The 24,827-nt window shown below is 42.5% G+C and overlaps 1 protein-coding gene across 5 annotated transcripts in view; it reads left to right on the forward strand.

Moving 5' to 3' along the window:
- The window catches only part of PKNOX2 (PBX/knotted 1 homeobox 2), an 87,892-nt gene that overhangs the window by 60,830 nt on the left and 2,235 nt on the right, over positions 1-24,827 (forward strand). For 4 of the 5 annotated variants that reach the window (XM_030023038.1, XM_030023040.1, XM_030023041.1 and 1 more), the window contains 10 exons: positions 368-476; positions 5,937-6,076; positions 9,615-9,677; positions 10,415-10,586; positions 13,837-14,025; positions 20,101-20,233; positions 20,314-20,411; positions 22,069-22,188; positions 23,994-24,070; positions 24,469-24,647. In XM_030023038.1, the coding sequence (XP_029878898.1) occupies positions 393-476; positions 5,937-6,076; positions 9,615-9,677; positions 10,415-10,586; positions 13,837-14,025; positions 20,101-20,233; positions 20,314-20,411; positions 22,069-22,188; positions 23,994-24,070; positions 24,469-24,647 (1,255 nt within the window). In that variant the 5' untranslated portion in view covers positions 368-392. The remainder of the gene's footprint in view (positions 1-367; positions 477-5,936; positions 6,077-9,614; positions 9,678-10,414; positions 10,587-13,836; positions 14,026-20,100; positions 20,234-20,313; positions 20,412-22,068; positions 22,189-23,993; positions 24,071-24,468; positions 24,648-24,827) is intronic. The other variant, XM_041125466.1, reaches the window with a different exon arrangement.

The raw sequence follows: 24,827 nt of genomic DNA on the forward strand, positions 1-24,827 counted from the left end.
TGGAAAGAAAATGGCCTGGGTGCACCAAGGTTCACAAGGGGGAAGATATAATGAGGTTTGCTGATGGCAACCATCATCTCCAAGAACTCTGCCTTTGCCTGGCTGCTGTCCAGGGAAGATCTTGCCAGCACCCCACTTCACTTCACCCCTGATGCATTCCTTATCCAAAATCACAAATCTCAAATAATCATCAGATTATGATAAGGGTCATCAAATCATCTTGGGTTTCTTCCAGGGACTGGGTGGTGGAGCACTGTGCTGGAGTGCTTGTCACCTCTCCTTTCTGTCCCTTTTTTCCTCCTGTTCCATGGGATTTCTTTTCAGGGGGAGATCCCCCTTAATCCAGCGGCATTTCTCCCACCCACAGGTTCTCGATGTGAGTCCCACCCAGGATGCACCATGTCTCCCCGGCACCGGCTCTGACGATGATGGCCACCCAGACGGTGCCCCCTCCTCCCTACCAAGACACCCCACAGGTGAGTGTCCCCCAGCACCCATGGGCTCCTCCAGACTCCTCGTGACTCCCCCAACTCCTGCATTAATTACCCTGCCTTCCTAAGTAATGACCATTACAAAATATTTCACCCCAAAACGTTCATTTCAGACACTGGCAAAAATTAAAACCCCTCTTGATGCAGTCTCCAGGACTGAAGGGGTTTGGGTCAAACTATGGGTTTTTTTTCCCCTTTCTGGCTTATTTTGGGGTCGTGGGGTCTTCTTGGAAAGCTGACACGGTGGTGTGTTTGCAGCCAGCAGGTTAATAAGCTGGAAAGATGAAACGTCTGGTTAAACCGTGACAGATTTAGCTGTAGGAATGGCCTTTTGATTTATTCTTATGGCATTTTTTGGCAACCCATGGCGGGGGGAAAAAAAGACTTCATCTACAATGTTGCTTTAAGGGGTCAAATAACTTTTCCAAGCATCATTACAGAGTTAAGTTATTATAAGAAGAGGAGTTTGTCCAAGAGAAACTCTACCGGAGCACCCCAGTGGGCTGGACGTGGTGGTTAAGGTTGGATTTCAGAGATGGTCCCGCACCTCACAGCCCATCCCAAGATTTTGGGGGGGGGGCAAATCCACATCACATTTCCACTTTCCCAGCTACAGTGACCAAATGGGGATGATCTGGATTGAGTGCTGAACTGGCTCCGCATTCAAAGCAGCTTTTTTGGGGGATTCATATGGGAAATTTTTAATTTTTCCCTCATTTGCTGCAAATCTTGGCTGCAAAAGAGGAGAAACGTCCCCTCCCAGGGAAAAAAAAAAAAAAAATCAAGCCTGTTCTCTGCAAGCTAAAATAAATACATTGACTTTTACACCCCGTCTGAAGCCACCCGGGTCTCCTTTCTGCTCGTCTCCTTTGGTGGGAAAAGGTCACTTCTCACAAACGACACCTTGGTGGGGTTTTTATGGCTCCTCCAACTTCTGTGTCATCATTTGCTTGCTTCGCTGCTCTGCTACGAGAAGGGTTTTTTTTCCCAATTTCTTTTTTTTTCCCCACGACGAAACACATCACCTTTCTTGCTTACGCAGCAGGGAGCTGTGATGCTGTTTTAGTCCTAATGGGCAATTTAAGGGACTTTTAAAATAGCCGAGATTTCCCGCAGCATCCTATGGAGATGTCCTCCCTACCTTCCCCATCCCTGTCCCTTATCTGCCCCGCTGTTTTAATACATTGCATTTTGGGGACCCTCAGGAGCATTGTTGCTCAAAACCCTCCTTTTTTTCCCGTCGAGGGGGTTGCTCAAGTGTTTTTGCTTCAGTTTAGTGGGTTTGGAGGAAAAGCTACAGCCAAGAGTTGCTTTTTTTCACTCAATGCTGTGACTGCTATGAGCTTTTTACCTGAAAATTTGGTATTTCTAAGGTTTGGAAAAGCAAATTGCACAAATTTCCTCTCCCCAAAGACAGGGAAGAGATGGAGATGGTTGGTGATAAATAAAAAAAAAAAATTAATTATTAGAGCTACAACCAGCTCCTTAGCATCAAGGGGACCATTTTGGGGAGAAAAATGCTAAAAAAGGGGCTTGGGGAGCTTTGCATTAGTATTTTACTGCAGAGGCCATGCAAGTGATCACCCTCACTGTCAGAAATCTACAAAATGAAGCAGAAATGATGGGAAAAGCTGCCTTTTGGAGGAAAAAAAAATGCTTTAATAATCACCTGGTTCTGCTAAAGGGGTGTAATACGGAGCATCATTTATACTGAGCGTGATCACACTCGCCAAGCAACTCAACCTGTTGAAAATCTGCATGTTTTCCATACTAAATTAAAAGCAAAAGCCAAGGGAAAGTCTTCAGCCATTTCATTGTCAAAGTTAGCAAAAAGAGGTTGTTATAAAAATAGGCATTTTCAGCACCGAAAGCGATGAAAGCAGCTTTGGTCCCTGCAAAAAGTGCCTTTTAGGTGGTTCCATCAGGGACAAAAATGGAAAATTAAAAAAAGATAAAATTTTATTTCTTTACTTACTTACTATATAAATATATCTTTAAAAATTATTGAAAATTGGGTGTAGATGTTGATTTTTCAGCATTTTCAGCACAGAAAGCAATAAAAGCAGCTTTTCCTCCCAAGAAGTGCTTTTTAGGTGGTTCCATCAGGGTCAAAAATGGAAAATTATAAAGTTATAATTTTTTTAATTTTTAAAAATATAATTTTTTAAATTATAAAAAATATATTTTCAAAAAGTCACAGATTAAAAATTGGTTGGAGATGTTGATTTTTCAGTAGGATCAATGAAACCCCCAACTCCTGGTGTCCTCAGCACGTTTTGGGGCTCAGAACTACTGTTTTCAGCATGTATGATGGCAACAGAGAAATTTCACTGTGAAACGCTAAGGAAGAGGGTAAATATTGATGATTTAGGAGATTTTCTTGAAGACCTTCACCGTGGTTGCTCTCTAGAGATGACGCATTTGGCCATAGTCTTCAAAAAAACCCTAAAACAAGAGGGATTATCGCATTTAAACCTGCGGGAAGCCCCGCCATTGCCTGGGGAGCAGCCGCTAACTCCGGCAAAGGATTTTCTTCCTAAAGAAGTGAAAAAAGCCAGAAATATACTATAAAAAGGAATATAACTGGGAAGTGATGCGCATCGTCAAGCAAGCAGCACCTCAAAAATCTCTGTTTTAACTGGGAGTCTTGCAAAAATATGGGGTTTTTTTTGACTTTTTTATTGTTTTTTTTACATGTGATTTTTACCTATTTTTTACAAATTTTAAAACTTTTTAAAACGTTTTTTACATATTTTTAAAGATATTTTTAACTTTTTTAAACATTTTTACATATTTTAAGATTTTAAACATGCTTTTACATATTTTTTAACCTTTTAAACCATTTTTTTTACATTTTTTAACATAATTTTTTAAACTTCTTTTTAAACTATTTTTTTTACTTTCATATTTTTGCCTTTTTTTTTACATTTTTCCCTCCTGCAACTATTTTTGGCCATTAAAAAAAAAAAAAAAAAATCCCTGCCTACATTTTTTTTCCACACTTGCTTTCATACCCAAATCCAGCCCCTTTTCCCCGACATTTCCCCACTTTCCCACTGCTGAGATGCTCACGCTCCTTAGCCAGAAACCTGCTGCCTTTTTCCTCCTTTTCCATCCCCACCTGCTCCCTGTGTATCCATTTTTGGCTGCATTTTTTCCTTCCTCCCTGCCCAGCTGCAAATACTCGCATCCGAGCATCCTTTTCCCTCTTTTTCCTGCCGACTTGGGATTATTTTTATTAATTTTTTATTATTTTCTTTAGTCCAAGGTGAGGTAATGGCTTTGAAACAGCCGCAGAGGAGTCTTTTTTTTTTTTTTTTTGGGTAATAGCCCAATTAGTTGCAGACACGGCTGGAAAGAGCCAGCTTGGCGGGATTTCGGGGCAGGACGCGAAAAGGGCTTCGGTGTCCCAGTAAATGAGTGTAATGAGGGGAAAAAATTAAAAAAGGAAAAAAGGTGGTGGTTGGAAAGCCATTTTTCCCCCCAAAAAGTAATTTTCAAGGGAGATAATAGGGATAAAAAAGGGGAAAAAGAGAAAGAGGACAGGGAGATATTCAAAGGCATGGCTGGAGCATCCCCAAAACCACTTGCAGTTTGATTTTAGATAGAAAACAGGGGGGAAAAAGAGAAATCCAAACTGCTGGGATAGAACGGGGAATTGAACCCCAAATTTTCACTCATTTATTTAGCACTGGGAAAGGAAGAGGGATGGAAATCAATCCTGCTTCTGGGTTGGGGGAGTTAGAAATTAAATAGCAGTGGGTGAATTTCCAGGTGCCGGAGCCAAACTTTGGAGTTATGAACAATAAAGGAGATTAAAAAAAAAAAAGCACCATATTGACAGCAAAAGGTCAGGCAGGAGATATTAAAGTCAAACATTTTAAAAGCAAAAGGTGTCGCGGTTTTGGCCTGGCTTGGGTTTACGCAGCTTTTAAGAGAGGCAAGAAATCTGCTTTTTTCATGGCAAGAAGCTGAGTGTAAGGGTGGGTTTGGCTGGAGAAGACTGTGGGCATACACATGCATACACATAAGTATTTATATATATATGTATGTGTGTGTGTATATACACACAAATTTTATTTATATGTAAATAATCACAGAAATAAATACAGAAGTATGTTAGAAAAATAAATAAATAATATATAAAAATTTTCTTTCTATATAAACAGACAGAAATATATATTGAACAAATACATAATATATATAGATATTTTATTTCTATATAACAAAACACAGATATGAATACATAAGCATATTAGACAAATAAATAAATTATATATATATAATATTTAGCAAGAGGCAGAGGCTCCATTTTGCTACCCAGCTCAAGGGAGGATTGAAGATTTACTGGTGAAAACAGGCAAATGCTGATTTTTTTTACATTTCAACACCAAAGCAGGTGAAGCACTGTCTTTGCATTAATTTTCCACTGAGATTTTGAGCTAAAACCACTGGATTTGGGGGCTTGCTGATGCATTTGAACCCAAATCGATTAAAATTCTACTTGAATTTTTTTTTTTTTAATTGAATCTTGTGAAGATAAAGCAATGTGTCATCTGCAGCCCAGCAGCAAATAATTCAGGTTTCTTTAATGCAGTTGATAATTTTAAGTGGAGATTGCACCTAAATATGTGCAAGCCAGTACATGTGGAGGTGGAAGTTTTGGGGGTGATGCTGGAAGGATGTGCAATGATTTGCACATGCGCTGGCACGCACGCATCTCACATCTTAAATACATATATTTACCTAAAATAATTGCAATTTTTTAAAAAAGCAAAATGTTAGGTAGCAGAATGATTTATCTCATCGCAGATGTAATTTTACCTGTAGATTTCCAGCCCCGGTGCCTTGCGATCCCCATTGCGTCGGCGATCTGGGGCAGCATCAGGGCTAAAGATGGGTGATTTGGGCACGGGCAGAGAAAAAGGTTGATTTTTTTTGGCTGGCTTCTCACAGCGCAAAAATGACTCATTCCTGGGCTTGGCAAGTTGGAAGAGGCTCACGTAATTTTGGAAGAAAGTTTAAAATGCCTGTGTGTCTAGACAATAATACCTGCTTTGAAAAAAACCTTGGCAAGCAGCACCGTTGCAGCTGATTTAATCTGGGACTTCTGCAAAGCAGCCCTTAATAAATTACCCCCCGCCTTTGCTTTGCTGCTTGTGCAGTAAGGATGTCGGGACTTTTTTCCTGTATTTTCCCCAAGTAAAAAGTGGGAAAAGTGGGAATAACCTAAACCTGCTGTTGCCAGGATTAGATGAAATGCAAATATATTTTTACCCCCCCAAACCGTCCTGCTCAGAGCCCCATCATGGGGCTGCCTCCTCCTAAATTTTAAAAATTGAATGCAGAAGGCTGCAAAACTTGGTGGAAAAGTGCAACAAACCTCATTTTTGTTTTATTTTCTTCCTTTTTTCCCTCTCCTTTATTTCCCCCCCCCCCCCGCAGATGACGGCCACAGCCCAGCAGCCCAGCAAGGCACAGCCTGTCCATCTCACCACGCCGCCGGCGGCCGCCAACGCGCCAGTATCCGCCGCGGCCGGCGACCCCCAGGCACAGCTGGAGGCCGACAAACGAGCCGTCTACAGGTGATGCAAGCTAATATCAGTGCGCATTAATTAATTAATTAATGCCTTAATGCATTATTTCATTAATGCATTAGTTATTGTAATGCATTATTAATGCATCAATTCGGCGGTGCATTAATTAATGCATGGGTTAATGCATTGATTCGTTGATGCATTCATTATTATAATATAATATAATCTGCTATTATTCTAATGCATTCATTAACACACAGGAACGGGGGGGATTAGCAATTAGCTCCTTTTTAGCAATAATAACTATCGATAATAACGCATGGTGGTGGAGCTCCTTCATAGACCTCATTTGCGGCATCTCCCCCCCGTCCAAAATATTCCCCCCCACCCCGAAACCCCAAATTAGCCTTTTTCTTTTTTTGGCAAAACCATGTGATTTTGGGCCAGAAAAGCACCCAGAAGGAGCGAAGTCACGTATTAACCTGAAATACGCAGTTCTTGCATCCATACGGAGTGCCGGCAGCAATGGGTGCAGGATGGATGAGCCCCTCTGGTCCCCTTCTTTTTGTCACTTTGGAGATAATAATATATAATATTGTAATATATGTAGTAATGTTATCATATAATTGCAATAAGTGACATTATAACTATGTAAATAGTATAATTATATAAGTAATATGTAATTACATAAGCGATATGTAATTATTTACGATATTATAATGTACACAGTAATGATGGAACAGTAACGTATAATATTATAATATAATCAGGGTTACGGTTTAAGGTTAAGGATTAACCCCCTGTTAATGGCCAGGGCTGCCGGGTCTTGTGAACCAAAAAATTGCAGCTCGGAAGCGAAGGAATTAAACCACTTTGACTCCAAATATTCAAATATTACCAGTCCAAAAGGTCTGGAAAGGTGGACGAAGGCATGGAATAAATCCACCTGTTTCCCAGGAAAACACAAAGGATTATTTGCAGCAGGTCTCAAGACTTTTTCCAACGATGGAAATAATTTTCTCAAGGCAAAAGAGGTCATTCAAGAACCTCCCCACCCCTTTTCTTTGCACTTCTGCGAGGATTTTTGCAGCATTCGTGGGATAATGAAAAACAGAAAAAACCCTTTGGAGCTTTAACAGCCTTAATCTGAAGATCAAAAAAAATGCCAGAAATACTTTTTTGGAGGTATTTTCCACCCAGAAAAGTGGGGAAAAAGTTGTTGGCTGGTCCCACATGTAGAGTCGGTTGTCCAAACCTGGATGCTTATTTTCAGGTACCAGCCAAAACTACTCCCCAAATACATTTTTATCTCTAAAAAGACACCCAACAAGCCTTTTTTTGCTACATGCAAAATCTGAATATTCACCTATACAGCGGTTAATATGGATTCTGTGTATGTCATTAGCTATCAAATGCACACAGGTTATTTTAGGCCTTCCAGGGCCATACCCTCCACCCAAAATGATGGATTTTTGTTAATTTTCGATAATTGCACCAAGGCCGAAGGCATCGGTGGTAAGTGTCGGTCAATCAACCTGGGGGGAAATCGCTGGGAAAATGCAATGGGAAGTATAAAAAACGCTGGACAAGTCACCCCGCTGGGTTTTATGCTCTAGCGGGAAGTTTATCATCCATAAAAAGAATACAAAAAAGGGAAAAAAATTAATCCTCCTCCATCTCCTGCTTGGTGTGGGAGCATCTTCACAGGGATGGGTCCAGCAGAATCACTTCTCTGCTGCAATTTCTTCCCAGCTAAAGTATTTTCTTGACTTTATGCAACAGCGGGCCTGGGACTTCCTGATGGATTTTGGACCAGTAAAGACAATGCTCCCATAGGAACTGATGCTTAAACTACCCATCCCCGCAAACTGGATTTTTCCAAGTGGGAAATGTCTGAATTTCTTTGGATTAAGTTTATTTTCTTGGTGGTTTTTTTTTGTTTTGTTTTGTTTGGGGTTTTTTTTTTTTTTTTTGGAGGGGGAAAGGGGTATATTGGAGCTGCGCAAAAAAAAAAAATTCCTGTTGCGATGTGGCCATGGTGCCGCTGGCTCGCGGGCAGAGCCCTGCTGAAGGTGCGAAATTAGGCCATTAGGCCATTAGAGGAATTCATTTCTCTTTATTAGTCCATGTCGAATCCTTTTTATTAGTGGCTGCAAACGACCGCTCTCCTGCAGGAAAATGTCAGGGCTGGTTCAGACCTTTTATTTGGAGGATTCCCTGGAATGAAAAAAAGAGGTTTTTGCAAAACCATATTCAGCAAAAGCAGATTTTTCCACCTCAAAACTCTTCCTTGTGCCATGGGAGTGATCTTCTACCTCCATAATACTTGTGATGGGGAAAACCCTCCTGTTTCCCTGTTCATCCGCCTTCCCCCTCCCCCCTCAAATTTTGTAACAAGGATGAGATCCAGCTCTCAATTTTCATGCCGTGACCTCCGCCTGCAAACGCCCATGGTGGCTGTTCTATTCTCCTGCCTGTCGTGGCCACAGAAATGCTGGAAATAGAGAAAACTGCATTTTTTTGGCATACAAAAGGGAAAAAAAATTGCAACGATTCAGCATATAGCTTATGACAGAACCCCAAATTTCACCGCTCCTTGACACCGCACTCTACTACAGGCCTTGGTGCTCTCCCTTACACCATCCCTGGGGCTTTTGCACCTCCTCCTTATTTTTTTTATTTTATTATTTTATTTTATCTCATTTTATTTTATTTTATGTGGTTTTGTTTGGGGTTTTTTTGTTCTATTTTAATTTTTATTTATTTTTAGGTTTTATTTTAAGTTTTTAGTTATTTGATTGGATTTGATTTTACTTTATTTTATTTTATTTCCAACTGAAAAACAAACCATCACCCCCTCAGCCACGTGCCTCCCCCTCCTCCTCCCTGCCAGCGCTACAAGACGTTCATGGGGGTCAATAGCAGCACTGCCCCAATTATAAATACTGAGCAGTGCCGGGTGATGCCGGCAACGGTCTTAATCCCCCACTTGGTCGATGTAACCCCTCAAAGCAAAGGGGCTACAAATTCTTCAGGGGCTGCAGTGTCCCCCCCGCAACCTTCCCCCCCATCCTTGGGGTAATTCCGTGCCTTTGCTCCTAATTGATGGAGCGGCTCTGGAAATGGCAGTGGGCACCTGCCGCTGAGCCACCGGTTCATAAGTCCCAATAATTCAGCCCACTGCCTGGAATTTGCCTTTCATATCCCTCGGCTAAGCCCCGGCGGGGCTGCTGAAATTATGAAATTATTTCCCCCCCCCCATTCTCTGCTCCAGCCTCAGCGAATCTTGCATTAAACTGGGATCAGGACAGATTAAACTATAATATGTTGCGGTATTAGCAGCTGCAAATGAAGACTTAGCCGAGGGGTTTAACCCCTTCGCCTGACTCCAGCTCGGAAAAGACCAGTGGGAAGTGATTCATAATCATCTTTTGGACCATCTTTTGGAGATAAAATGGTGGAGCAAATCCCATTTTGCTGGGATAACTGGGGTGCTGGGGGACACCATCCCTGGAGCAGCATTTTGCATTTCTCCCCTGAAAGACTCCATAAATACTTCCTTTTTTTTTTTTTTTAATTTGCACAGCTGGAGAGGCTCATTGAAGGTTGCACTAACTCATGGTCTTCATCCCCTTCTCCACGTGCTTTGGTATTGTATGTATATTTGCATTTTATATTGCAATGATTTAGCATCATCATTAGAGCAAATTGTGGATTTGCAAGAATTGCAAGCCTGTTGTCTAATCATTAGAGCGAATCGTGGATTTGCAAGAAGAATTGCAAATCTTTGCTTTCTAAGAGTCATTTTGTGGTAAGAAAGAAGTGAGATTTGACCCATCTTTGTGGATGGACATGGCTATGCTTGATAGAGGTGCAAAGAGACCTCTTGGTGGAGAAGCAACCTATAGCAAGGTTGTCTATAGGATGCTGTGGGCACCTAAAAATACCAGGTCATCCCCATCCAGCACCTCCAACCGAGAGACATTTTGGGGTAAAATATTACCATCAATGAGTGGGTGCTGATGTCGATCTTCAAAATGCAAAGCCACCAGGACAGCAGAGGGCTCCAAGATGATAACCACCCCGAAGCCAAACCTTTTTGCCCATGGCAAAACATTTTGGAAATGATGGCTTTGGGGCAATGATGGAAAGCACTGAGACGTTGGGAGAAGTAATTTCCTGGTGAAGATGGTGAATTTTGCAATTTTTAAGCTTTTGGTTGTTGGAAAAGGTTTAGAGGGAGCACTTCCAGTATGGGCTTGGGAGTGAGGTTCACACCACCAGGCTCTTGCAAGCTGGGAGGGAATGGATGGACGGTGTGGGATAAAAATGGACATGGGACCTAAAACAGTGAGCATTATGGGGGGTCTCCTTTGTCCTCTGCAGGCACCCACTGTTCCCGCTGCTGACTCTGCTCTTTGAGAAGTGTGAGCAGGCAACGCAGGGCTCCGAGTGCATCACCTCGGCCAGCTTCGACGTTGACATTGAGAACTTCGTTCACCAGCAGGAGCAGGAGCACAAGCCCTTCTTCAGCGATGACCCTGAGCTGGACAACCTGGTAGAGGCAGATGGGGCTTGGCAGATGGTTTTTAGGGGGCGGGGAGAAGGTAGGGGGTGATGAACAAATTATGAAGATCTACCACCTTGGGCAACGTCTTTGGACTCCGTTTGTAGTGTTGGCCATCTTGGCAGTGTTCTCCATAGACCTTGTGAGACCTTCTCCAGGACCTTCTCTGAGACCTTTTCCATAAGATCCCCTGTGAGAACAAACCCCTGCCCAATTTTTGGCTAGTTTTCTCACACAAAGGCCATGGGGTCAATGTGTTTCCTGCCATGATTGATGGCTGGTTTGTGCCCCAAAACCTGCAATCTCTCCAGGAATTACTGCTCTTCGGTGCAACATGCAATAGCATCTACATTCTTGTCTGGCACCATCTTGTTTCAAGTGTGATGGACAGCTCTTGTCCTAGAAGCAAGGCAAAATAAGAGCTTTTTCCAAAAAAGGATGATGCATATCAATGGTTTAGGACACTTTGGACTGGTTTTGGTGGCTTCCCTGTCATAGCAACCAAAATTTCCTACCATACCCATTGCTGCTGGAAGGTGCCTCAGAAGACTCTGCTTGGGATGGAGCTTTTCTCTTGCTGGGACCTCAGGAAACATTCCCAAATCCCATTATTTTGTCCAGGAAGCCTCCACATGTGGTCTCCACGGCAAGCATGTTGGCCGACAGGTCCATGGCACCATCCTGGTGCACCCTCCCAGTGCTCCACAAGCAAATTTTTAAGAGGCAATTTTGCCCACCTCTGATGATGCAAAGAGCAAAACACCTTTCCCGGGGGTTGGCATGTCCCCTGGGACATGTAGCAGAGGGATTTCCATCCCAGAAAAGAAGCAAAATCAGGCAATTCACAGGTAGCTTTTTCCAAGTATTACAGATATGAAGGAGGTGATTTTGTCTGATGACCTGTCACGAAGGGAAGAAGAACAAGCAATGCTCGTCCAAGAGCAAAAACTACTGCTTTCCTAAAAAAAGCAAGAAATGGTTTCAAGATGGATTAAAATCCTGCATCTTTTGTGCCCAATTTCAGCTTGTGGAAGAGAGTTTTGCAACATCCCTAAATCAAGAGTAGCTTAGCAGTCTGTGGAAAGCCCTCCAAAAAAATTGCAGGCCATGTAAAGTCCTGTTTGCAGATTACTAAGCCCATTTTGCAATGTCTTATAGCCAAGAACAGAAATCGCCCTGGGACGAGCAAACAAAAAAAGCAGTGTTTTGGATTATTTCAGTTTTGGGACTGAACATGCATCAAATGTTGAGGTGCACCAAAAACCCCCTATTGCATTAAATTACATAAAAATGGGTGCAATGATATAGCAAGAGGAGAGGGATGGAGCCAGCTGAAGCAAAAAAAAAAACCCTAAAAATCTGGGGGAGGAAAACCTATTCCTACACATATCAAGATGAAACATCTCCAGCAAACGGTCAGTGCAGGAGCTATGTCCACAGAGGTTATTTTCACTGGTTTTTTTTGATGGTGTCTTAAAAAACCCCACATCAATCATGTTTTTTGGGCATGTTTTGGAGCAGTTCTTGCTGCCAAGGTGAAATCTGGCTGTAGGCTGTTACATTGATCCCACGTATGACCTTGCAGCACTGGATATATTTGTATTAGTTTTCATATATATATATATATATATATATATATGTATGTATTTTTTCCCTATTTCTAGGACATATCTGTATGTATATATTCTATCCAATGCCCAGAACTTCTCCAAAAGCCATCCAAATTGCTCAGTGTGGTTGGCCTCCATCAAGACAGAGGAGATGGTTAATGTGATGCTGAAGAAGGACCGTTCCTGTTGGTGGGAAGCACCAACTGGAGGGAATTTTGGATGAAAAAGTCTTGCAGTGCTCAAAACTCAACATTTCAACCTGTTCCTGAGATGACGCTTTTTTCCTATTTGCATTGTCCTTTTTTTTGGTTATTTTGGAGGTGGGTTTTTTTTCAATGCCACCGATTCCCTGGAAATCGGCGATGGCAAAACAGGGATGAAAAGGCCATCGGCATTAGCTATCATTAGAATAAGAGTCATGTATTCCTCACCACTGAGATGCACATAATTAGAAATTAGAAAAAGGTCAGATCTCACCATTATCAACTCAATCAGCTGCCGAGTGCCACACAGTCAATTAATTCAGCATCTGTATTTTTTACAACCCCGCGCACGTATGCCATCGGACTGTAACTCTTTATCCGGACAGATATACGACGCAGCGGAGCAGGGACATAAAATGAGACCCTAAGCAAATGAGCTGAGATAATTGAGAGATTTATTTTTTATACATATATGTGTCAGGTCTTCTTGCCTTTGCCCTTGAATATTGACTTTCATGGCCGTTGAGCCCTGGGAGGATGCGGAGAGCCGGGGCGCGATGCCTCCACCTTGCGCTTTGCCTGCGCCAACTGCGGAGGAGTAAAAAAAAGTGAAAAAAGGCAAAAAAAAGAAAAAAAAGGATTTTTCCAGCCACAGCCCATTATCCCTGTTGTTCGCCAACCAAAAATTCGCTTTCTCCATCATGGAGCCGCCACCCGAGTTTGGCCCTGGATTTTTCGGGATGTTTCCCAACCGTGGCGACTCACAGTTTGTAAAGATGACCACTAAAATTTGCAAGTTAAAAACACCCTTTGAAATGCAAAGACGCTTTGTTACATAAAACCAGATTTATTGCCCCGGAGTGAATAGCTGAAATTTTATATATTATGCAAGATTTCAAACAGCGGCTGTAAAACTTAAGGTTTCAGCTCGGCAAGAGGAATGTTTTATGTGTAAATTTTTTAACATTTATGGGGTACGTTTTAATGAGGCCCAGGCTTTGCACTGGCAACAGCTTACGGCGGAGTTGCAGCCCCATAATCTTGTTAGAAGAAGTGGCCTCCGGAGAATACCCAAACACTTTTTGACATCGAGAGCTTTGGCTTGGACTTTTTTGGGGCATGGGGAGCAATTCCCACAAAGGCAACAGTAATTTTTGTGAATTTTGTCTTCTTGGGATTTCAGAGATATGATTGATGGGGAGGGAAAAGTGTGGAGGTGCAGAAGGATGGGCTCTGGGATGGGTTTTGGGTGAGAATACTGATTTTTTTGCTTTTTTTGGTGTGTTGAGAAAGGAAGTGCATTTAATCCTACTGTAGGGATCAGTTCCAGGTTAGATTTTGGGTGAGAATATTGATTTTTTGGGTTCTTTTTCTGATGCGTCGAGGAGAAAAATTATTTTAACTTTGCCATTGTGTGCCCTTGCATAGATGGTGAAGGCGATCCAGGTGCTGCGCATCCACCTCCTGGAGCTGGAGAAGGTCAATGAGTTGTGCAAGGACTTTTGCAACCGCTACATCACATGCCTCAAAACCAAGATGCACAGCGACAACCTACTCAGGAATGACCTGGGGGGGCCCTATTCCCCCAACCCCTCTTCCATCAGCCTCCACCCTCAGGTAACTCCTTAAAAATCACTTATAATCACCATCATTGCATGTTGGCTAACAGGCAAGTTGGGCCAACGAGGTTTGAGGGTTGCTCTACAACTCTTGTGGCCTTCTAGAAATTCATCCCCAATTGAGGAAAATAATTTAAAAAAAACCCATATCTTGCACATATGGTGCAATAAGTGATGCTGTGGTGATATTTTTTAAAATGCTTTTTTCATGGCCTTTTTTTTATGGCTTTGGCAGAACTGCAACCCCAATGTTTGTGTCTCTGCAAAAGGGAGAGAACCCTTTTTGGCTTTGCTGCTCCTTATTTGCCCTGGCATATCTTGCAGTTCTCCCCCAGTCCCACCTTGACTTTTTTTTTTTTTGCATAATTTTGGTTTTAGCTGGGAGAAGAAAACATTTGGTGCCTCAAGCACAGTGGGAAAGTACAAGGAGATGCCCAAGAACTGCAGAAATATCAACTGAAGTGGCCAAGCCAAGCGGCACCTTGGTGGCTTTTGGGGCAAAATAAGGGATTTTAACTTAATGTTTGGAAAAAAAGTTGCCCACGGATTGGGATTTTCACATGCATTTGCAGTGCAGGGAATAAATGTTGGCTGGCTGCATCCCAAAAAACTTCCTTGATGCAATATTGAGTGTCCCCTGGGGATTTTTCTCTCTCAGACACTCAATTTTTTGGGGGATGAATGAAATTTGGGGCTGTACAATGCCCCCAGAAATATCTGCAGCCAACTCAAAATAAGCCGGGGGGGGGGGCTTTTTTAGGGCTTTTCAGGGCATTTTTAGCATGGTGGTAAGGAAAAAAAAACGTGATTTTGGCAGCTCAGCTCCAAGTGCTGCAGAGTTCAAAGCTCCCAATACGATGCTTGTGGCCCAGCACAGGGAGGGAAAAGCCCCCAAAAAGTTTTATTTCTTATTTGGGTTTCCTGAAAGCACCAAACGACTTAATCATTGATCTAAAAAACCCCATCCTCTCTCTATTTTCTAATAATCTCTAGAAATGGACTTATTATCCCTTCACTGCTTTATGGTAGCATTCCTTATGATCAAAATTAGCAAGACACTTGCATAAAAGAGAACAATAATTGCTCAACGAGCATCTCGTTTGTAATTTATTAGTTTCTATTATTGTGCGTCGCCATGGCAACAGCTCGCATCCCGGGTGATGAGAGAGATGTTAGATATGAGCCGACGAAGCTCCCGGTCCCAGCAAATGGAGATGCACGTTTTTTATCAGTAATTTTAATGAAAATAATAAGTGAGGGAGTTAATGAGATGGAAAGCCGTCCTGTGGCTATTGTGATTTTTTTTTAGCTCTTTTCCTTTTTTTTTTTTTTTTTTTTAAGTGTTGATCTAATTAGAATGCATCGGTCAGGAAAAGTAATGAGGATTTAGTGCCTCACAAAGAGGTGGGGATCGTATCAGAAAATTAGCACAAGTCTTTGGAAAATAATCAGGCCCATGGAGAGGTACGAAGCACCTCTGATTCCTGCAAACCCGGAGCTGCCGACATTTCCTTTCCAGGCGAGACTTGAAAGTTGAGAAATTCAAGTGAGGATTTGAAGGCAGTTGCTAAATAAATGGGAACGCACCCAGGAACAACCCAACTGGAGAAGAAATGTTTGCTCAAGGACGAAGGGATTTTCAGCAGGCAATGGGAGCCACAATATTCACAGTGATAGACCAGAAGGAGCCACCATCTCATCTGGTCATTGGATGAGGATGACATACCACTGATGATACAATGGCAAATTTTTTCTGATTATGCAACTAAGCAATGTCAAGTGCCCGAGTGCTTTGACTTATTGAGTATACTTGAGTTTGCAGGGATAAGGGTTAAAAAAAAAGGGTGGAAATACTCTCTATCCATCAGCTGAGCTGTAAGGGCTGGGGATGCTCCAGAGAGCTGAAGAATCATGGGATCAGTGTTTAAAAAATGGCAAGTGGGATGATATCACTAATTATTGTCCTATTAGTCTCATGCTGAGGGCAGGTAAAACAGTGAAGGGGCCACTAATTTAGGAATTTTTTTTAAAAATCTGAGTAACGGAAATGAGATTAATATCAATGAACAAGGTTTCTTGGAAAATAGGTTTTCTCAGGGTATGGGAAAGGCATTGATCATTTTGTGAGGAGATGCACCAGGTTGGTCGTGCAAGTGAAGTATTTCCGTTTTTTGCAAAGTTTTTTACCACAGGACAGCCTGCTTAAAAAATTATGGATACGCAATAACAAGGATGTCAACCAAACCTGAGAAAACAATGTCCGGAACTGTCAAAATGTCATCGTGGGAAGATTGTGGTTGGATTTCCGTGGTGTATTCAGAAAGAATGGCCCTTGGCTTGGTGTTATTTGTGCTTTCTAAGATGAAAAATGTGAGGATTTCTGGAAATGCAAAAATGTCTGGAGGTGATGGAAAGATGAGAGAGCACCCAAAAAGGTGTTTTGACTGTTGCTGAAATCTTCTTATGTCACCTTATGTCAACTCTAGAGATGACTCCTGGCGTTGGCCAAGTTTGGGTGAAAAGTTAATTTTTTCCTATGATGTGGTGAGCCTTCCCTGAACCTTTGTTACTTTACAGACATTTTCCTACCCTGTTTTCTCCACTGCTTTCTCATTTTGTGCTTCACTTTGTTTTGTGGAGGGAGTTTTAGCCTCTTTGGCCTGCAAGTCCACCAAGCAATTCCCCTTCCATTTTTCTTGGTTGTTTTTCACTTGGCTTAATTTCTTTCTCTTGAGTTCTCATCAGACCCTTTTAACTCCTTCCCTTCATTGAATGAATACTCTTTGAGCTTTTCAGACAGGGATGGGAGAGTGGAGGTGCTTGTTGCATGGAGTTGGGGGAAAGCCAATTTAACCCAGAGCTTAATGTAAATCAGTTCAACTTTCCTTCAACATCAAAGTGGTCCTCACTGCTCTCCAGTTGACTCCACGTGCACGAAAAAAACCACTGCAAAGCCAATCACATTGGGAACCACAGCACTGCCAGGGATGTTTAAATTGGATTAAATCTTGCAATTTTCAGCTCTCGTTTCAAGCGAGAATTGCAGCAGATCGGCAGTGTTTAAATGGGCATTTTCAGGACAGCATTTTTTCCTCTCTAATTCCTTCTCCATCTTCCTGGTGGTTGGAGGCCGACAGTTGGGTTGGCCTGACTCGATGCAGGACTTCTCCGTATAGATCTTAATTTAGCCAAGTTTGCCCTGTGGACAAGCCTGGATTTCTCTGTTATTTAAAGCCAACTTTTTTCTCATCTCCGTCCATCCACGAAGGAGGCTTACGAATCTTCTTACATGAGTTAGAGTTTGGCCAGCTCTTTCTCGGCAAACTCATGGGTTTCTTTTTTCTCCAACTAACTCCAATTTTCCCCAGCTTTAATCAAGCACAAACAAATTTCACAAAGTTAGGATGAGACAGAAATTTTTACGCATGTGTGTGCTACCCAAAAATAAACTGCTGCATCGTGAAGCGCAAGGGGAAGGACGTCAACTCAAGTAGTGCTGAAATTTAGCATTTACACTTGGGCCCTGAGCCTTTGACACTTGCCTTATTGTAAGAAAGGGGGTATTTTGTGCAATGCAATATGTACCAGGTCTTTTTCTTTATTAAAGTGACTTTTAATTCAGAGAAATCGTGTTTTGCCATAGAGCTACGGAAGGTCAGTGCCGAGATGTGGATCTGCAGAGACACCTAGTGATGCACTTTTTACACTCAAGTTTCAAAATTGCTGGAAACATTTCAACTTCTTTGAGTCCTAAAATATAAAATATTTTCTACTGCAGCAAAATCGCAAGCTTAATATAATTTGGCTGGCATTTGCTATCCAAGGCGATTAGTATGCAAAATAGATTTTTTAAATCTTCTTGGAGATATCTACATTTATTTTAAGGCAGAGCCTCCACTTCCATTGGGTGCCCTTGGTTTCACAGTGCCATTGCAGAAATACCAGGAATTTCTTTCCTATCTTTTTTCTAATAATTATCAGTATTCTCCCTTTTTGGACACCACTAAGCTGGTGTTTTGGGACAGTTTTCCTCTATGCCACCAAAAAAATGCAATTTTTGTCGTCATAAAATGCTGTTGAAAATGGCTTTGACCACTATCTGGAAACGGCAGTTTCTTGTTCCCATTTTCTGATATCCCAAATTATTTCTTCCAAATGTACTTCCAAAAATGGTCTTCTGGATGCCCTTCTTTTGGAGGAATTGTGGAAAAATAAAGCAGGAGAGGAAAGCTGGAGGTCTTCAGGCTGGTCCAAACCTCTGGTCGCCTCTGGCTGTATCTGACTGCTTTTTGATGTTCTTCAAGGTCCATATTTGGTTTTATATTAATATTTCCACTGTATTTGTTAGCCGGACACTTAGCAAAAGCCAAGTCCAAGTGCATGCAAAAGCAACCAGGTTTTGCTTTCTGTACACTGAGAAATCCTCATTTTTCAAACAGAAAACCATTTCCCCCCAAAGGCTGGAGATGGGGAAGGGATATTAAAACAAAGTACAAGTATTTTACAGTCATATTTACATTTTTTAATTTAATTTAGCTATGAAAAGGAATGTCTGGGAGGTGAAGCAAAAATGCACAGCAATTGCAGCAAAACTTCCAGATAAATAATATTCAGATCATCAATGGAGAGGACAAAAATAACATGCAGTAGAGGCAGTGGTTACAACGTTTTGGGTTCGGCATCATGGGAAGGGAAAATGCAGCAAGGGATTTTTAATGGCAAAAGCATGCAGGGAAAGCAGAGTTTATTTAGAACCACTGCACAGGCAAATCGGTGGTGACTGATGGGTAAAAAGCTGATAGATGCATGAATGTAATGGGGAAAAGCAAAAAAAATGGACCAAAAATGACATTTTTTTTCCCCCCAGCAATGGGAAATGCATAGACATGGACACTCCCCGTTGAATGATGCACCCACACCATGTCTTGATGTAAAATTAATTGATTTGTGGGTTCAAATTACCATCTCTGTAGTTTTATTGCAAGGAAAAGAGGAGCTACGCCTTTTTGCAACCTGACCACATTTGCATGGTCGCCTTTTCTGGTGTTGTTGCATGTCACTAGTCCAGAGAAAAATCTTTTTTCTTACACGAAGTAATAGGTTTCTTGAAGAAATGCATCAAAATGAAGGGAAATTGAATAAAAAAGTGAAAAAAATCCCCTTTGTTGGCATTTTGTTCAACAGTTGAAAACAAGCCGGACACCAGGGAAGTGATGTGGAATAGGAAAATGGGTAGAAAAGAGGGAAAAATATTTTTATTGCAAGAAATAAGTGCAGTTTTATTTCCATTACAGCTGGGCAAATTAGAGAGAGATCGTTATCTTGGGCTTATTTTGAAATGATAATTTTATAAGTATGATTTGCAAAATTCTGCCCATCTGGGAGGTTGTGGTACACTGCCCTGTTCCCCCATATCCTCCATTGTGGCGCCCTTCCCTTCCCAAAATGTTGCACTAAATATTCAAATAATCATTCAATTTGGGCTTTTTCCAATTGCCGCTTGCATGCAAGAGCTGCTTCAGAGCTGGGGCTGACAATGACATTACAGCTTTTTGCTAAAAAATGCCCATTTTTGCAAGAAATTAGCTTAAAGCTGCAAGGAATGATATCAAATGGGGTTTCATTATTATTAATTTCATTATTTTACTGTTATTCTGGCAAGGGGAAACCACGGTGCTTGTCCTGGCTTTTAGCAAATGCTGCGGCATCCAGTTCCAGTCAAAGCACCAAAAAAATAGAAATTTATAGAAAGAAAAAGAAGATTGAAGACATTCCTTCTTGTCTATCATGCTCTTTTTTTTCTTTCCTTTTTCCTTACGGGAAATAGTGGCTGCACAAAGAAGATGAATTTGGGAAAGATGCTAAGCAGGAGCTTTGCAAAGCATAAATCCTTTTTTCCATCTTTTTTTGCAATTGCAACAAATAGAAAAATCCCTTTTTCTGCAATTTTGCCTGTTGAACCACCTAGGGGAAAAAAAAAGGCAACGGGGCGAGTTTATTGGAAGGGGAAAATTAAAACCTCGCATGCCCCTGCCGCGTGTTAAAATTCACGTTTTTAATATTTTTTTCGCAGGAGATGCTGCAGAGCTCGCCGGCGGCGCTGCCGCCCGCCTCCAACCCACCGCCGGGCATTGTGGTGCCGGCGGCTGCGCTACCACCAGGCAACTTGGCCATGAGCGCTGGCAGCGGCTCACCGGCCGTGCCAGGTAGGGACCCTGGGGGAGGCTGGTGGTGGGGGTAGAAATTTGGGGGTTTCGGTAGCCCCACGAGCCTTTTTTTTCCATAGGTGGAGCCTTGTACCAGCCCGTGACGATGGTGACGTCACAGGGCCAGGTCCTCGCCCAAGCCATTGCCCCCGGTGCCCTGCAGATCCCCAACGCCCAGGTAAGAATCTCCCACCTCAGATTTCCATTTTATGCAATGTTTTGGACTGCTGCAGCAAGCAAAACCCCCAGTTTCTCCACAAATTCAACCCTTGGAGTATCCTAAACTTTTAATTAGCAAGAAACGTTGATTAAATCCATCTGCCAGGCTCCTCTGGGGTACCTAACAAATTATAACAATGACCTAATAAATGATAGCAGTGCTTACATTATTGCTTACAATATTATAATGTATAAAATATATTTATATTATATTATATTAAATTATATTATGGGATGGGATGGGATGGGATGGGATAGGATGAGATAGGATATTATTGCTATTATATTATGGATTTGGGATCACTGGTGTTGCCTGTCCAGTGTGGCAATCACAGCGCTCATGCGAAAGGCTCATTTCTTTTCCTTGCTTTATGGATTTGGGAGTGGTTTTTTTAGCCATTTGCTCTGTTTTTATTCCTTTTTTTGTCATTGCAATTAACTACATGGGTTTTCCCTTTGTGGCTGCATTAGGCAACAATTTGGGGTAGAAATGGATTTATAAGGACAACTTGCCATCCCTGTTGGCTGCGTTGTCTGTGATCTCTTCCAAACCCCCATTCCCCAGGAATTTGGGAAAAAAACCCACTGACTTCTGCTACACTGATTCCTGGGGGTAGATCAGCAAAAATCCCCCCATGCAGATTTTTTTCTGAAAAGCCCCAATTTAATTGCAGGAGTCTCTTGAAAAAAAAATAATAAATGGCATTTTGGAAATGGGTGGCACCTCCCTGGCAGTTTTATTGCCTGTGCCATGGTTTTTAAAATTTCTTTAATATTTCTCCATCACGGGCTTAAATCTTGCAGCAAAACCCTCTGTGGTGGGAAAAACATGCGCAGGGAATATCGGGGCAGGGAGAGAGCCCTGGACAAGCACCTCCGGATGCTCTTCCCGAGCTGCTGCCATGATTTATTCAGCCAGAGCCCAGGGGAATCACAGGGACCTGCCGGCCTGATGTTTAATTCATCCAGGAGAAGTGTTTTGATGAAGAGCTGGGGAAAAAAAAAAAATCCCTTTTTAACTCAAGCGCTGAGATTTCAGTTCAGTTCCTGAATCCTCATTAAAACTTCTCTTGCAGCAAGATGTTTATTTTTTATTTTTGGAGGAAAAAAAGCAAATTTTTGCTCAATGGGCATGTTTCTCCTCGTGGTGGGAATCAGCTGAGTGAGGCACACAGATTTGCAAGGGTTTAATGAATGGCAGAGTTTTAACCTCAGGTTTAGAAAGTCATCTTTTGGGGGATTTTTTTTGGTTTGTTTTTTTTAAGGTAAAAGTGTTTTCCTCCTTAATTGCACATCAAAAATGGTCATGGCTTCAGCACCACGGTCCCCAACTGCGATGCCAGTGCCATAGCAGGAAGAAAAAGCCCATTGCCCCTTGCAAAGCATTGGCAAAAAAATTGAGATATTAGAGATCCTGGGGGAAAATGTGGATTTAATGCAAATTTTTCTGGGGAAAAAAAGGGGTTTGGACACTCCCTGCAAGTGCCTGTTTTTTGCACTTGCCCTACGCCCATTTTGGGTTGGTTTTGCTCATTTTTTGCCTTAGTTTTGCTTGGGTTTTGGGTTGCTCATTGCTGTTTTCAGCCAATTCTCTCCCCGTTCCTCTCCCCTGGCAGGTGAACCTGGATCTCACCTCCCTCCTCGACGGTGAGGACAAGAAGTCCAAGAACAAGCGGGGCGTCCTGCCCAAACATGCTACCAACATCATGCGCTCATGGCTCTTCCAGCATCTCATGGTGAGCACCGCAGCTGCCAAAACACCCTGCAAAGCTGGAAAAAAAAGGCAAAAACCCCCTAAAATGAACAAATCGAGGTGGTGGTTTGTCTGAATTTATATTCAGAGGTCTCAAAGTGGCTTTGGTTTTATTTTGGGAGTATTTTGGGGATGACCGTTTTCACTGCAGGTGGCAAAAATACTCTCTTAATGGCATGAAGAAGCAAACAGAGGGGGACTTCCACAAATGATTGCGGATGGGTGGTGTAGCATTTTTTTCCAGTTAACAGCTCCAAAATACTGTTTACCAGCAAGCCTGGGTGTGAAAGCTGCCCCACAGGTATGGTTATGGCACATCAGCAATCAGTCGAAATATAGAATTACAAAATCACCCCATTTTTGGGGTTGAAGATGTAGGTAGGTGGAGGGAGCTCAGAGGATGCAACCACGATATTTTCATGCAAGAAGATTGCTCTCCCAGCCAGAGGGCTGGAAGAAGGGCAAAAAGCTACCCCCCCCCCCCCCCGGCTTCTTTTTCCTGCATAATTTGGCCAAGAAATCACTCAGACACTGGTTGCGAAGAGTTGCATGAGGGTCTCCAGGAAGGTGGGAGACCCATAGATAACAGCAAGACAGAAAATAGCAGCTCCAAGGAGCAACTTGGAGTAAAACATGACCCAGGACATGGAGCAGCAGCTGGTTGGGAACTTTCCAGCCTTTTTTTAAATGGGAAATTTTGGATTTATTGCGTTGAGGACAAGAGCATCACTGTGTTGGGCCACCATCCCAAGCTGCATCGTGCATGTCCCATGCTTGTGGAGGGATGAACTGCAGATTTGCAAGCAGGAAAAGGATTTAGAAGACCAGAAACTGAGGAGCAATTTTCTGTTGGGTGCAAGGAATGCCCCATGGTTTGAGATTTCCAAAACTGGATCGAAAAATTAAAAGAAATTGTTCTTCTACTGTATGGTTGGACCTTTGCTCTCAGCCTCATCCTCACGGTCAGAAGATGCTTGGGCTTCCCCACGGGATTTCTCCATCTGACATCATAGATGATGTGGTTTTTAACCTAATAGCATTGATGCTCATCATTTTATTGGGTTTGGAAGTTTTGTAGCACCAGCAGGAGGAAGGAATGCTGGAAATAATATGCCAAAAATGAGGATACTTTTGCCAAAAAGAGAGCAATTTTTAACCACTTTAGCATCCCTGAGGCCCTGGTGGGACAAGACTCTCCTTCATGCCATGACTTTGGGTGCTTTTGTCAAGGAAATCATATTATTTTGAGGGCAAACAGCTGGAAAACAAGTCATGTGAATCAACACTGGCACTGGCTTGGGGCTCTGAAAAATGACACGTGGGGCTGGTTTGATAACAATTTCATTTTGGGGATTGGAAAGGAGGATTTTAGCATGGTTGGGAGGAGATTGTTGAAGCTTTGAGTGCTGGTAGTCTCCCAGTGCAGATGTTTTGGGGTGTTTTACTGATGCATCTGACAAGGACCATTGTGGGTGACAGTGGGTTTTGAAGCCCAAATCCCACCTTTACCAAAAAACATTATGGGAAAATCGCTAAAACAAAAAATACTAACTTCCTTCAAGGAAAAGCCTTTGATGGAAAGCCTTGGAAAAGCCCTAAGGACAGCAGGCAAACCATGATGGTCTCAGATGCCACCCTTAAGCCTTGCATCTTTCAGATGCAAGAAGCCACCAAAATTGGGGTGGGAAAATGAAAAAGAAGGGGGGGAGGTAATTTTTTTTTTCACTGGGGGCTGCCTTTTTGCACACAGGGATGTCATTGTGCTGCCCCATCTCTTTTTTTTTCTAGCACCCCTACCCCACAGAGGACGAGAAGAGGCAAATCGCCGCCCAAACCAACCTGACCCTCTTGCAAGTCAACAACTGGTGAGCATATTGGTGGCCCATGCAACCATCTTGCTGGCTTTAGAAATTTTTTTCCCATTATTTTGGTGCTATATAATGCTTTTGGGGGGGTAACTTGGGCAGTCAGAGCCAATTTCTTGGAGCCGGTGTGTTTAATTGATGGCATTCGTTTGTGGTATCTCAGTGCCCTCTCCTGGCAAACCCAATATGTAGCAGCCTCCAACTCAGCTAGAAAAATGAATGCAATGGTGTAACATGCCACAAATTAAATAGGGTAAAACCCCAGCTTTTGGGACCATGCAGCCACTTTTGGAAGTGTTTTATATTGCAACTCATTGAATTGTTACGTCTGTTGGTTTAACTCAAAATTGGTGTGATGACTCTTATTTACTTGAATGGTCTCTTTTTTCGCTGAAAAGGTTCATAAATGCCCGGCGGCGCATCCTGCAGCCAATGCTTGACGCCAGCAACCCAGACCCAGCCCCCAAAGCCAAGAAAATAAAATCTCAGCACCGGCCCACCCAGCGCTTCTGGCCCAACTCCATTGCCGCTGGGGTCCTGCAGCAGCAGGGTGGCAATTCGGGGACAAATCCTGACGGTAAGGACAAACCCTGACAGCCCCTGCCCTTCCTGGATGGGGTGACCATGCATTAAATTATGGCCTTAATTGGTAATTAAGGATTTCTAGAGCCCTTTATGCCCCTGTGGGGAAAAACATGTTGAAGAGGTAGCCCACGCAAGAAGGTCCATCCAGTTGGCCATCACAAGTGCGCTGGCA

Source organism: Aquila chrysaetos, chromosome 8, assembly GCF_900496995.4.
Source record: "Aquila chrysaetos chrysaetos chromosome 8, bAquChr1.4, whole genome shotgun sequence".
Taxonomy (NCBI): Eukaryota; Metazoa; Chordata; class Aves; order Accipitriformes; family Accipitridae; genus Aquila; species Aquila chrysaetos.